This window comes from Centruroides sculpturatus, unplaced genomic scaffold (genome assembly GCF_000671375.1).
Source record: "Centruroides sculpturatus isolate CEXI.00-Female unplaced genomic scaffold, Cexi_2.0 scaffold705, whole genome shotgun sequence".
NCBI classification, from domain to species: Eukaryota; Metazoa; Arthropoda; class Arachnida; order Scorpiones; family Buthidae; genus Centruroides; species Centruroides sculpturatus.
In genome coordinates, this window is record NW_019384916.1 from 400,221 (window position 1) to 416,534 (window position 16,314).

Genomic DNA, 16,314 nt, shown 5'->3' on the forward strand with positions numbered 1-16,314 from the left:
AGTCCAAATTACTTGTGGGTTTGAGTGCTCTCCAGATCAATCTATTCTTCCAGATTAGAAATAAATTAGTTAATTGAGACTAATTATTAAAATTTAATACAAGATGGCAGCCTGACTGCCTATCTACAGTCCTGCTTAATTACTTAACTCCCCTTTAGGCATGTAGAGTTTTAACAGCTCACTTGGGGCATTGTATCTGCAAGATGCATAATGCAAATTAATGCAATTTTTTTATTTTTACAGATATTTATATGCTTGACTATGATTATATCTTCAATTTCTACATTTTCTCTACGATCTAACAGTATAAAATACTTGTGGGTTTAAAAAAAAATGGGATTTTTATTAATATTTTCTGTAATTTGATCTGTAAATGCAAAAAACTAACTAATTTCAACTCACTATAAATCATTTCAACTTTCACTTATTGACATCAGATTTGTTAAATTTCATAGGATTATATCATCTTTTAACTTCAGTCTAGTAAAGCTTTGTTTATTGTCTTCCACTAAAGTAATAGACTATGCCAGTCCCCCCACTGTGAAAGGCAACAAACTGCTAATAATTTTATTATTTTGTTTTCAAAAACTCCCTTCTCTGTCAGTAGTGAATCAAATAAATAACAAATTGTTTTCTTGCACTCAGGGAAATGTTTTCTTTTAGATTTAACCACTAGTATTACCAGTAATAAATTCTATAATTTTATTTTTAATAATTTAAAAAATATTAATTAGCAAATAAATGTTTGGGTCACAATTTCTAAATGGTATTGCTACATAATGAATATAAATTTTAATTGTTGCAAAATTGAAAGTATTAAATTTCTTATCATGCTCTGATTTCCAGAAAGCAGACTGATAACACCAAAGTGAAAAAATCTTGTTGTCAGAAATAACTGCAATGACTTATTTGAAATAAATTGGGATTGGTTTGATCATTGAAACCAGGAGAAAAAGATAGAATGTGTAGCATTGTGGTAAAGTTTAAATATTCTATATTGTTATTTTATCGAATCACAATTGTTATGTGAAACAATCGAGAGTACAGTACTCTCACACTGCAAGAGAATTTACTGCAGGTAGTAGCAAGGTATTGCTTTTCATAAAATTTCTCTGAAAAAAAGGTCATAAACTTGAAAACCACTGTAGGAATTACTTCAGAACATCAGTTGAAGAAATGTAACATTAAGCATGAGGAATATAGAGTATCGTATTTTCCATGCACCTTTAGCAATCCACTATCCAATCATGTATCTATGTTATGTTGACGATATATAAAATTATTTTTTGACAAGATCACATAACACCTCATTTTTGCCAAGGAAACAGTTTTTAATCACAAATGTTTTCAGCTTGTTCAACAAACCATCCTCAAGTGTTGAATTACATTCTATCATTAGAATATAATTCAACACTTGAGGATGGTTTGTTAAACAAGCTGAAAACATTTGTGATTAAAAACTGTTTTATTGGCAAAAATAAAGTGGTGTATGTGATTTTAAGTTACTGCTGAGGATGTGTTTTTTAAGTAATTTCATATATTTAATTTTTATTGTAAAATATATGTAGAATGTAACACATTTGTTAAGCATTCAAACAAGATGACATCAAAAGAATATATTCGTAAAAAACGTTCTAGATTTAGAATCCTGCTAACATTCTGTAATGATCAATGCATGCTTGATGCAGGCCCCTGAAAGAGGCTGAAAATGTTCCGTTTTTTATTTGATTCCAATACATATTATTTGCCGAAAGACTGTATATATGGTGTTTAATTTTAATTTATGTACATTCTAGCATTTGGAGACATATGTTCCATCTCTCACCATCTGACCCATACGGATCTGAAAGAATCTGTGATGGATATATAAAAAAAAATATGTTTGAAAGTAATTTTTTGTATTTTATTTGTATCTGATATAAATACTTGGATTAAAAGTTGACATTTAAATTACTTTAAAAATAATTGTAAATTTAAAAATGATTATGAAGTTTAATATTTTTAAAATAGAAAAAACTACTTACATATTATTTAACCTGATAATGTCAAATTATTTTATTAAATAAGTATTTTCTATTAATAAGCAATAAAATAAGTAATATAAACCTTTCTTTTTATAAACTTTCATGTTTGCTTTAAAATAAAGTGAAATAATTATATGAAAAAACTTTTTCCCAACACTTAATAAAAATCTGGAAGGATACGATCATATCTTTCCCCTGATTCACTTCCTTTCAGAGGTGACACAGCTTCCTAGTGTGTCACCCGGAATCTATGACAAAAATTCAACCATTGGACGATTGTAGAAAAACTCCTAATAAGGCCATGGGAAAAACCCAGGACAGACCCCTAATAAAAAAGAGGGGGTTGATGAGTCAGACAGAGTCATCCAGTTATTATTAACTATGTGTATGTGACCAGCCGCTCGCCATTCGTCGCCGCCATCACTGTTCCTAGCAGTCGCCATTCCGAAGGAATCACTGCCGCTCCAGAAGAAATGACTCTCCATGTGTGAAAGTTCCAAATAGAATTCTATGAATTCTAAAGTATTTATCCTTTATGCTTAATGTGCACTCTCACTCTCGTTGTCAGGGTTGTACTAGTTACACTATATGTCATATTATTAGCATTCGCTAAGCATCTGTATACAGCTTGTAAATAGTCAATATCGATTAATAAATGGGTATTTTTGTTATATGATAACTTGTGGAGTGTACTTCTGGTTCTCTCCTTCCGCCTCCATTCCGGGGCCAAAAGTCCGCGAATGTGACCACTCATGCAAAAATGTGTTGTAACGGCTGTTGAAGTTCCATGTCTGGAGGATGCAGTGGTATCATCCTGACAAGGTGCCAAAGAGGTGCCGATCCTGCGGTCACACATATCAAGCATATTATGTATGCTTTTTAAGTTTTGTAAAAAATTTAATGCTATATAAACAGTAAAAAATACTCTTACTGTATGGGGAAGATGCTCCTAAATGTCAGACATGTCAAATGTTGTTTTAAAAGTTTTGTTTGGGAAATTTTGAACTAAAGGTTACAAAAATGTATTGAGCTCCTGAAAGCTGTTGACAAAGAGAAATTTCAAGAAAAAATTGTTAAAAATTGATTAATAACAAATTAATTTGCAACAAATCTTAGTGTGTCATCGACTTGACGGTTGTGTTCCACATGCATAAATTAAAAAAAAAAAAACAAAACAAAAACAAAAACAAACTGGATTGAGTATAATTTTGTCTGATGAAGGTAGGCAGCTCTAAGATTTCATTTTATTTTTAAATTAGTTATACATTTTTATCATAGAAAACTGTTCTTATGGATAAAAATAATTGTTGTTAACAGTTAACAACAATTATTTTATCCATAAGAACAGTTATTATAATTAATAACAACAGCTAACAAAATAAAGATTTTTGTTGTTAACTGAAAATTTATTTTATTGGGTCTTGATTGTTTGGATGAGTACCACTGTATTTGATCAACATGATTTTGATATACACAGTAGTATCAAGAGATTAACGGATAAATTAATCATATTAATCAGGAGATACCTGTATTGGCAGTTTAAAAATTTATTTTTCATAAAATTATTTTAACATAACACAAAAATAAATATTGTGTTTAATAAATTAACAATTTAATATTACCATACTTACAGGAAATGGATCAGGGCCTTCCAATATAACATATCCATCAATCACATGTGTTAAAATGTGAGGTTTAACTATCGCTTTTTGTGGTTGTTTTTCTTTAGAAATGACATCAGAATGAGGAATGGCAACAGTGTCTTCTTCTTTTCTTGGCTTTTCTAATGGTTCTGGTTCAACTGTGGCTACATCTTTTAATGATGGACTAACATCAACTACAGGAACAGGGTCAACTTCCATATTTGTCTCTGGTACATTATTATTAGTTATTACAGGGGTTTCAGGAAAAGATTTTACATCTGTATTTGTGGGTTTTGGCAAAACATTAACTGCTGATATAGGTGAGATATGTTGCTTTGCTAACACAACCTGTTGTCCAGTTTCTGTAGCTACTGACTTACTTTGAGTTGCAGTACTTTTCATTTCTGGAGTTGGTTTTGTTTGATTAGCAGCATCAGCTTTTTGATGTTGAAGTGGAGGTGTTTGTGTTTGTATTGTAACTGTTTGTGGAGGAGGCAGCTGCAAACCAGCAGGAGAGCTTCTGTTATTCTGACCACGTGAACGTTGTTTTGCCTGATTAAAGAATGTTTTAAGTTTAAAAATCAATAATCATATATAAATAATTTAAAAGATTATTATTCTTATTCTTTAAGTTTTATAATACATTTATCTTATTGTTTAGTAAATTGAGATTTAATAAATTTTAATAGATTAGAATTAATTGATATATTGTATAGTAATTATTTTTAAAATTAAATATAAATTATTGTATTTAATATATTTAAAATATTTTATAAATAAATATTTCTTAATGGTAAATTATTTGAGAAATTTATGTGTGTGTGTGTGTGCAATGTTTAATATAAGAAATTAAGTTTATATGGGAATTGAAGCGAATAAGCTCATTAATATATTGATATGGTGTTACAGAACAATAATTGTATGACGTTTAAATGCTATCAAGACTTGATTTAAGCTAAACTATAACATATAGCAAGCCCTTCTCTTCTATCAAATAATAATAATGGTAGTTATATATATATATATAAGGCCCTAAGCTATGGTTTATAACGTGAGACCCTAAACTGCAGTTTGTTTACCTTACGTGCAAATTTTGCCCTGAATGACTATGTATTATAACAATGGATAATATGCATAATTATCGAAAATACAGATGTGAATAAATATTTTAGGGATATTCGGAAACTATAGACAATAACTAAGTGTAATATTGTTTAATTTTTATATTAATTTATAGTATTTGATAATTTACACTAATTGAATCACTGATGTGATCACATTTTTTTCATTNGAAATGATAGTGTAAGTTAAAGAAAAAAATGTTACTCTCAAGATGTTTTTGTTAAAATATAACTGGTTTAGATGGGGATATGAAAAAACAATTATGTTTAAAAAAAATAAAAAATGATGGAGCAGTTTTCTATCATCCAAAGCTTTAAGAACAAATACAATAAATACACTGTGTCCAAAAATAAATAAATAAATATGTCTTGAAGAGTTTGAAGTCTCTGTTATTTACAATTTCCAACAATATCACACATTATAATTGACAAAATATTATCTGTTCATCTAAAAACCTTTAAACTTTAAATTATATTTTAAAAAGCAATAATAATAATAATAGAATATCAAAAAACAATACGTAACTATTGATCTAACCTGGGTACGATTTGGAGGTGCTCGAGACTGAGCAGCAGCAGCTGTTGAAACTGCTGTCTGAGTGGCCACTGAACTTGCAGGACGAACCTAATTTAGATTTTTAAACAAAACTAAACATTTAAAAATTCTTATTAATTATATGTTATTACAGAGCTAAGATATACATGAACTAAAAATCATATACATTATAAGTTATCACGCATATAAGTCATTTAAAAATTATAACTTATACACTCCTCAAAAGTGAAATCTCAACACCATGAAGGAATGTGCGTAACTTCATGCAAACTGCAGGACCAATAGAGATGACAGAGATAAGCAAATAGTTAAGTTTGCATACATATTGGATCATGTGATATCTAGTTTTTGGTTATAATGATCAGCAGCTTACTCGGACCATAAATGCTATCAGTGATGATTTGCAGCAGCCAAACTTTGGAAGAAGTGTAGATAATGGCTTGGAGACAACAGCAAGCTGAATACCACCAGTTAATGGCTAGGGAATGAGACCATATCCTGGAACTGCATAACCTTAGTTTGTCAAATACTTTCAGTTACCATGCATGTTGAGAATGATGTGAATACCATCTAGCAATGTGTAACATAATAGATGCAGGAACATCTGAAAATACACCAAATAGGAAGTGGATTGCACCAGTACACAGTGCACAGACCGGTAAATTTGTCATCTGAAGCTACCTGTTGTCATCAACAGGTGCATCTGTGTCCACCTAAATCTTTTGCAACAGGTTGCATGAAATTGGATTAAACACAAGGCAACCAACAACAGAGATGCCATTAACTGCTCAATACAGGCTGCATGCCTGGCATGTGTTGTCGTCATTGCAACTGGACCAATGAATGGCATTGTGTATTGTTTACAGATGAATCCTGCTTCTGTCTTTGGAGGAATGACGGCCATGGACAAGTGTAACATATCCTGGGGAATGCTATGTGCCAGCCCTTTTCACTAAGTATCACACTAGCCTAACACTGGGCATTGTTTTCAATCTGCAGACAGCCCTGGTTTACATTTCTGGTACTCTACAGCAGACCAACATGTCACATAAATTGTGGGGCATGTGGTTAAGCTATTGGTGCAGGCAGCACCTGACAGTGATCCTGCAAGATAATGCCTGATTGTATGTTGCATAGTGAACTCTGACCAAAGGATGTCTGAATGGAATTCACATCCTTTCCTGGTTGGCAGATTCATTTGATCTCTCTCCCATCAAACACCTGTGGGGCCTCATCCAATGTGAGGAGCACTGGAAACATCAAGCCACAGTGAATGCAGCATGGCAAGGATACCTCAGGCTACCATTAATCACCTCATTGATAGTATGCCTCACTATATAGTGGCCTGCATAGCTGCTCATCAGGGCCATATTTGCTACTGAACAAATAAGTGTCTGTTGCATATTTTGTTTCTTCTTTTAACCATTTCCATATCTGTCACATTTACCAGTCCTGCAATGTGCAATGTCTATGCACATTCCTTCATGGTGTTGTGTTTTCACTTTTGAGGAGAGTATGATTTTTATAACCATTTATATGATTTATTTTAGTACTTAGATGTCCTAGCTCCAGAACTTATAAATACCTTGTAATAATGTATACATTTCTTTATTTGCCTAAATTCTTACACAATCAAAATTTATCCAATTTTTTGCAACAAAAAAACCTCTTTATAAATATATCAAAAACATCATTGCTAAAAATATGAAGTTGCTACCGTACAAAAAATATTATTTCTCAAAGAATACCTACTATTTGAAGAAGAGTAGCTAATACTTAAAGAATTAAAAAAAAAACTTTATACTCCTTGGATATTAGCAAAAAGGAAAGGAATAAATCAGTTTTATGCCAAAGTTTTCTTGGGAGTCCAAGGAGCATTTCTTATCAGTAGATTCATGGAATCATTTCTCTCATGCCTTGAATAATATAACCATTAAAACTGATGATATTCTAATATTAGTTCAAACACCAAAAAGCCCAAACAGGAAAAGTTTAATTATGGCCACATGTTACAAAAATACCAAAATTTGTTTCTTTTTTCAGAAAATAAGGTGAAATGATAGTGTAAGTTAAAGAAAAAAATGTTACTCTCAAGATGTTTTTGTTAAAATATAACTGGTTTAGATGGGGATATGAAAAAACAATTATGTTTAAAAAAAATAAAAAATGATGGAGCAGTTTTCTATCATCCAAAGCTTTAAGAACAAATACAATAAATACACTGTGTCCAAAAATAAATAAATAAATATGTCTTGAAGAGTTTGAAGTCTCTGTTATTTACAATTTCCAACAATATCACACATTATAATTGACAAAATATTATCTGTTCACATTAATGCAAACAGTATGATAACTAAAACAGAATTTAGAGTAGACAATCTTTAAGATTTTATAAAAAGATTATAAATAAAAATAATTTTGGGACTGTAGATCTATATCTTAACATTACTAACAAACAAATAAAACTGCTTGACATTTCTGAAGAAACTTTAGTTTTTTCTTTTCTTAAGTTTAGATATACATAAAAATAAAAATTGTCACAAAATTCTTTATTAGTTTTCTTATATATCATGATTATATGTAACTGAATAAAGCCTATTTAAATCATAATATCTAGAAGTGTAATATACAGGGTGCATTTTTTTTATCTTGAGACAATGAAATAACTTAATTGGATCTCATTATTTTGGAAAAAGGTATAGACAAAAGTTGTAGGGTATCGAGGAGCCAATCAATTGGTGACCTCATATGTGACCTTGACCTTCAAGGTCATTTGGAGGTCAAGTCTGTTTTTTCAATGGGAACACATATTTTTGACACCGGAAATGGAAAGAGCAGGAAATTTCATAACTGGATGTACCTTTGGCCTTATTGTCTAGGTCAAAGGTCAAGATTATTTTAAGGCTAAAATTATAAGGTTTTTCTAATGGGAAACGATACTTTTTATTACTGGAATAGGCAGGGAGGTAAAAGTTACATTTTTTCATGACCTTATTACTTTGAACTTTAAAAGCATTCACTACTTTTAGCACTACCAAGGAGTAATGATGTGGATGTAGTAGTTTTCTGCTCCCTTTGAGGTGCTTATTTTCAGTGAATATCCTTGCCTATCTCACTATCGTGGTGCTTGTTTTCGATGAGTCACTTTAATTCTTACCATTGTTTGAGATGTTGGTTTTGGGGGAAAATTTTATAACAAATGTTCAAAATTATACCCTTCCACTTTAATGCATTTATTGAGCCACGCTTACAATTATCACACTTGAGATGACCTTCAGAAGTCAAATTTGTGATACTCAAGGTCATGGCTGATTGTGAAATTTCCCATTGTTTCCATGTAAATGTAACTTTTACCTCCCTGCCTATTGCAGTAATAAAAAGTATGGTTTCCCATTAGAAAAAGCTTATAATTTTAACCTTAAAATAATCTTGACCTTTGACCTAGACAATAAGGTCAAAAATGTGTATTCCCATTGAAAAAAAACACACTTGACNTCGTCCTGATTGGAAAAATTTTTCCGAAATATCCCGCTTTCTATTAAAAAAATAATTCAATTTGTATTTTTTAAAAAGTCAAATAAAAATTGTTGGCATTAAGTGTTGTGCATGTATTCGCACAATCTTACATGAGTACGCCTTTACTAATCTTTGGCGTACGCGTCACGTTCTGTGGTCCTGTACTATGGTTTCGTGCAATCATTGACGACAGATCTATCAACGATTATATCTGCCCCTCATAGTCTAGCTTTATTTTTTATTTTTTGGTTCTCTTCGCCCTTTGGACGCTAAGGGGACCTTCACATTTAATCATGACCATTATGGATTTGACAGATCCACGATTGGGTAACCGGGTTTTCTAACAAAAACTTAATTAAAATATATAACATAATAACAAAAAATAAGCAATATTCTTTAATTGATAATTCAGTAAAATTAATTTGATGATATCCATCAATTTTTATCACAATGTCCCGATTTCTGGTTTTGAACTTCTGGCAACACTATTTGGAATAAAAAAGTAATTACAATAATAATAATAATTTGTTATAAAATATTATTATTATTTTATTTAAAAACGATAATTATATTTATGCCGTTTGATAGCTAGTATTTACACATTTAAAAGTACAGTATAAAGATAAAAAAATTCGTTACCATAGTAACGAATTTAAAAATGGCGGCCGTATCGGTTAAATTTTGTTTACTAAATCATTCGGCAAACAAATTATTATTAATTTTAAAATATTTCAGAACCTTTCAAAATGAAATTAATAATAGGCGTTTGTCCGAGAACACAAAGCATAGGAAAAGGATATAAAGTTTTTAATGAAATATTTTCTTTGTATACGCAGAAACATTTTCGTTGTTCTCTGATTAATTGATAAAATTCATATTAATTCGCTGCAGTCGGTAACAGCTGTTAATAAATTGAGGCGACATCTGTTTTCTCGTAAGGTTCCCAATTACAAATTAGCTTCTGCTAAGGAAGAGCGAGTCAACCTTTCGCTAATGAGTTAAGTTGACCGCTAAGTTTCACAAAAGTGTTTTTTCGAACAAATTACTGTCCGCTAATATATATCTATACACTATATATTTATTTTTTTAAGGTAAGAAAAATATTTTAGATTCTTGAGAATTAAGAAAAATTCAAATTTCTAAGAAGCGCTTCTTTTGTATCAAAGTTGTCGCAGAACAATCCGCATCGAATCGACCAAAATTTAAAAATAATACCGGGACGTCATTTTGTCACCAAATGCTTCCTCTTAATATCTACTTTATATTCTGGCAAGACAGAGATTAATAATTCGACTAGAGGTAGCGATTCCAAGTGACGTCATTCCGACTGGTGCTGTTGCAATGAGATAGGCAGCATTTCATTTTCCGGCTCACTCGCACCAATGACGTCACTGACATACCAATTGCACGTGCACGCTTGGTTGATTATTTTTGCTATAGTAACCGTTACTGTACTTCTTCTCTACATTTTTTACGTTTGAAAAATGTACACGTTTGCCAATTCGGACGACGACGTAAAATTTTAACTATTTTACAGCAGCTGTCGGATTTTGGCAGTGCGCAGTACTGAATTCGGAGAGGGAATATAAAACCATCCGCAGAAAATAATTAATAATGTCTGTTGTGCACATAGTTTTAATAATCAGCAACTTGTATATAATTTTTTAAATAACATTTAATTAAATTTCGATTTTAAAAAAAATCTAACTAAAACTGGAAGATATAAAACATACCTCACCCTTGAGGCATGCGGCTTTCCTCCGGGAAAACTGGATTCAATATTGACTATCGTTATGCAATACCTTAACGATTGTACTTATATTTTTCTTCTACTTTTTCCCATACATCTTCTGTTTATAATTGCATTTCATTATAACGGATATTTAAAAAACTTATCTACCTTGCAGAAAAAATAAAATAAAATAAATCTTTATTCTTACTTGTTTTTGTTTCTGTAAATAGGGTGTTGTAGGAATTACAGTCATGTGACTAGAGGGAGTTGTTGATGCCATTGGAACTGCATAAGCAGTTGCTGGTGAAGGACTCTGGATAAACATATCAGGCTGTTGACTACGAATAAAAATAGGATTTTGTGTAAGTAACGTTGGAGATTGTAAGCCACCATGTGTCGCCCATGTAATTCCTTGAGGAAGAGATGCTCCTAATGCTTGTAGTGAACCTATAAATTTTAAAATTATTTTATTTAATTACAGAAAATCAATATTGTTCCTCAATTTTCAAAAAAAATTTTAATATTGGGTTGTAACACACAAGTTCATAACATTTTTGTAGAATGTGAATTTTTGCCAACAATAAGGGGCCCCAGGCCAATTTCACTTTGTCAATTTAATGCAAGATTAATTCAATGCATTATAAAAAATATAAGAATTGTGTGAGATTTTGACTTTTTTTCATTTCCACTTTTGTTTTGATTGGCATCTGGCAGATTTTAATTGATTATTTAAAGTAATAAAACATTTATAATCTTCTATCAGAGCAGAGGACAACAGAAAGGTCAAGCAGTGGGATGATGACAAAGTGGAAAAAACCCACTTCCTTTTTTTCTCTCTCCCTCTCGCAATACTCTCTAATAGATAAAACCAATCAAATATCCCTCCGAATAACAACAATCATTATGATGTTTGGACTTATGTTAAAACCTTAGTCAAAATGTTTGATTATTAATGATAGGAAACTGTAAAACGGATGAAATTATTAGGTAAGAAAAGTCATAATAACAGCTAAAAAGTATCAATAATTCAGCCAAATTGTCCAGTTCTTGACAGCTTGTATCAACCGAACCTGGGCACAGCTTGAACTTAGACCATATTAAATCAAAGTCACCTGAGTCAATTCTCACATGCAATGCATATAAAAAGAGCTCGCACCCAATCATCAGGGTGATTGCTGAAGACCAACCCACTGCTGGACCTCATACTCATCATCTCCACACAAAGATCAACTGACCTTCCTGAAGACATCGTCATTAGAGAAACACTGAATGAGGTATTATGTTTACCCCTTTCATGTAAACTCTCTCTCTCTCTCTCAGCTGACTTAAAATGTAAATTAGATTTAGCCTTTTAAGAAATAGCTATCCACTAGAGCTAACCATGTCGGGGCTAGGTTAACTGAAACCAATGTTAACACGGTTTCTTTAGAATGTTTCGCCTGTTGTAATAATTTTTTTTTTTTGTTTATATTAAATGTGTTAAGTTTATCTAAATGGTTGTAGTAACTTGTGTATCGAAGTTTATCTAAATGGTTGTAGTAACTTGTGTATCGTTGACACCTCATCTACAACCTTGCTAACCCTCCCACTCAAATCCAGCAGCAGAAGAAAAGAAAACACTATCCACTGATCCCGTGAGTGAGACTTACTGTCCTGACATCGGAGAACAAGTTAAGCTTTGCACCTTAAACCCCCCCACTTCTCACAATTGACTTTATTTTTTTGGTTAGATGAATATTTTTGCAAAATTATTTTCTTTACCAAGGATTCATACATAATTTATATAATTTTTAAGTTTTTAATAATTATTTGTTTACATTAGAAATGAATTTAATAAATTAAAAAAATTTAATTATATTATAAAAGATACTTTTGTGCTAGAATCTGAAACATTTGCTGGGTATAATTAGTATTCAATATATTATGTAGTGAATGTAGTTATTGTAATGACTCCTGGTAATGCAAAGCTCAATCTGTAATATTAAAAATGGTGACATTATGTCCTTAAAAAAGCTGATAATTGCACAAAAAAAGCTGACAGCAAAATTTTAATCAAAATGTGATGGTTTTGACAATTTTGTTTGAAATCTTTAGCACAAAGCATACAGAAATGTTATATCATATTTAAACATTCATTTTATTTTATCAGTTTTGATTGATCAGTTTATCAGTTTTGATTGATTCTGGCCTTATCATTTAATTATTAAACATTATACACAAAATTAATGTATAATTTTAATACATGTTTTATGTATAGACTACTGCTGTGCACTCATTGCATAGTGAGTGTTTGTAATGTTCTTATTTCAAAAAGCCAATAATCAAATTATCAAAAATTCAGAAACTTTAATGAAATTACATGGATAGTTTATGGTAATATAGTTAGTAAAATTATCTAAGACATAAAAAAAATTTTTCTAAATTCAATTATTTGAATCCATCAATTTTAAACCCAAATGCTAAATTGAACTTTAATACTTTCTAAAAGTCTAATTTGAAATCCTAATTAATTCTTAAACTTTACAGAAACAAAAATATCAAAACTGGCTACATAACAGCTTTTGTAAGGAATATGATATAATTATTAATAATTTTCTATTCTAGAAAATCATTAATAATTAGCTATGCTGTTTAAAAATCTGAATATATAACACCATTAAAATATTCATTAATTTTCATAAAATCTTATAAATTTTCCTATACAAATACTGCTATTTAAGAATTAACATAATTAATATTAAATATTTATAAGATATAATAATTATAATTCATCAACATAATTAATTATATTATAACATGATTAATATTAAATAATTAACATAATTATTATTATAAATACCTAATATTTGAGCTTGGCTTGCTATCATAGCAGTTGGCGCTTGACTTGCAATCAGTTGTGGAGATGATGTCAATTGTTTCAATTGTGTATTTGTCAAAACCTGAGCTGTAGCATTTGAAGATGAAACAGGACAAGGTAAAATTGGTGACTTAGGCTGTAAAGCAGCTGGTTGACCCATCATCTGTTTAAAGTTAAAAATTTTATTAGTTACAAAAATATTAAAACACTAATATCAATAACAAAATTTAATCACCAAATTATCATTTATAGTTAATATTTTCCATAGATATAAATATTATAAAGTGAATTTATAAATGTTAATAAATTTTATTAAAAATATAATTGTAGAATATGAAAATAACTTTCATTTAAATAACTAAATTTTCAAATAAAATTAAGGCTTATTAAAAGTATCAAAAATTCATTTTATTAATCTTTTCGATCTACTTCAATAAATCAAACAAAGATTTAACATGCAAGAAAAATTTAAATTATTATGCAAAATGAGAATATAAAGCATTTTCTAATGTTATCAAACAAATTAAATATAAAAACAAAAAAAAAATTTGAGTGTTTCTGTTATATTTATAATATTGATTCAAATTCTTCATGGATAAAAAAATTGTTTAATTCTGTTTTATTTTTATCTTTCACTGTATTCTGTATTATAAAATAAATACAAATTTTTAAACAAATGCTTTGAAATAGAAAATCGTAAATGCCTATATAATACTGTTTGGTCTGCTCAAAATGATTTCCATACATATATAAAGAACATCTGAAATCCGAATTAATCAATTGGAAATTAGATTTATAATTCAAAATTGTTTCCTTATATTATTAAAAACAAATAATATGTTTTGAATTAATCATAAAAGTATTACAAATTAATAAAATTGAGTTTATAGAATTTGACTAAAGATAATCAAATAATATAACTGGATTATTTCATTATTTCTATAAATTGAGACTTGATTTTCTATGTGGCAACAACTAAAGTCTTCAGAAATAGAGTACCACTAGATTCTTCAATACCATCTGTTTTAACATAATGTCTACAACAATTTCATGTAAATAATCTGGAGAGTAACATACAACTGCACCAGAATATACACTATAGAAAATTGCTAAAACAGAAATAAAATATGTACATAACCCAAACTACTGTGTACACCATACCTCAGGAATGTGGCCACTGGCTGTGTTCAGCAGAGTATTTTTCTACTGAATGCTTCTGTAGTAATGGTACTTCCAAACATATTGAGTGTTTTGACATCATGTTTAATATTGGAATTCATTTATGGTACCTTCAAGTACCTATAACATTGATCAAATATGGCTATGCCCATATAGTAAGTGAAGTATATATTGAACGCATGTATTATTGTATTAAATCACTCAAAAAACATTTATTAGAAACTAAAAACAGATACAGTGAAACCCCAGTTAACGAACGTCCTGGTTAACGAACTTTTATTTTGAAAAAATTTTGTCTCGGATAACGAACGTAATGGTATTCTGTGTCAAATTTTAGTTGGTGTTAGGCATGCGCGAGTTAAGCATTGCTTTTCTGAGTGTTTGTGCTATACTTCTTTTTTCAGTTTTGTGATTTATATATTCAATCAATATGGCATCCAAGAAAGAAAAGTCATAGTGGCAATAGAAAATGACATTGCAATATAAACGACAATGCACTATCGCATTTGAGAAAAATTTTGATTAAAAGAGTAAGACAATCAACTTTAGATCAATTTCTTGTTCCTTACGGAAAAAGTTTGTTTGTTTGTTAAGTTATGGCAACGTAACACTTGGGCAATCTGCCTAGGGGGAATGCCTTCTGGGAGGTGTTTTTAGGGGAAACTGGCCCCTATTTAGGCGTTACAGATGTGGAGAAAACCTGGAAAACTCCACGTGGCCAGCCCATCTGAGTGAGGTGCGAACCCATGAACGAACTCCCCATGTTCAATGTACGAAGACCACTTAGNGAACGTAATGGTATTCTGTGTCAAATTTTAGTTGGTGTTAGGCATGCGCGAGTTAAGCATTGCTTTTCTGAGTGTTTGTGCTATACTTCTTTTTTCAGTTTTGTGATTTATATATTCAATCAATATGGCATCCAAGAAAGAAAAGTCATAGTGGCAATAGAAAATGACATTGCAATATAAACGACAATGCACTATCGCATTTGAGAAAAATTTTGATTAAAAGAGTAAGACAATCAACTTTAGATCAATTTCTTGTTCCTTACGGAAAAAGTTTGTTTGTTTGTTAAGTTATGGCAACGTAACACTTGGGCAATCTGCCTAGGGGGAATGCCTTCTGGGAGGTGTTTTTAGGGGAAACTGGCCCCTATTTAGGCGTTACAGATGTGGAGAAAACCTGGAAAACTCCACGTGGCCAGACCATCTGAGTGAGGTGCGAACCCATGAACAAACTCCCCATGTTCAATGTACGAAGACCACTTAGCCACTGGTGGGCTTTTTTTACCGAAAGAGACTACGACTCGAAGAATCTTCCGATGAAGTGCTACACATTATTTTTTTGGAGGGATTCCCCTTCTAAGCATTAAGGTTCGTATATCTCCACTTTTCTGCCACCAACTACAACAAACAAAGGTATGTAGAGAGCTATTTTATTAAACAAAGTTTACATGTTTGTTGCTATAATGATAGATACTACGTTTTCCTACATTTTAATCAAAGAAAATTACTATATATTACAAATAAAATCACAAAAATTTCAGAGACTAGAATGGATTAATTGCATTTGCATTAATTTCTATGGGAAAAATTGCTTCAGTTAACAAACGGAGTTGCAGAACAGATTAAGTTCGTTAACCGGGGTTCCACTGTATATACAAAATAAAACTTAGACACTTAAAAG

General features: G+C 30.6%; 1 protein-coding gene across 1 annotated transcript in view; it reads right to left on the reverse strand.

Moving 5' to 3' along the window:
• The window catches only part of LOC111631756 (polyhomeotic-like protein 2), a 101,735-nt gene that overhangs the window by 65,040 nt on the left and 20,381 nt on the right, over positions 1–16,314 (reverse strand). Inside the window, exons 2-5 of the mRNA XM_023376063.1 lie at positions 13,432–13,612; positions 10,801–11,039; positions 5,315–5,413; positions 3,647–4,219 (exon numbers count right to left, since the gene is read on the reverse strand). Coding sequence (XP_023231831.1) covers positions 3,647–4,219; positions 5,315–5,413; positions 10,801–11,039; positions 13,432–13,612 — 1,092 coding nt within the window. The remainder of the gene's footprint in view (positions 1–3,646; positions 4,220–5,314; positions 5,414–10,800; positions 11,040–13,431; positions 13,613–16,314) is intronic.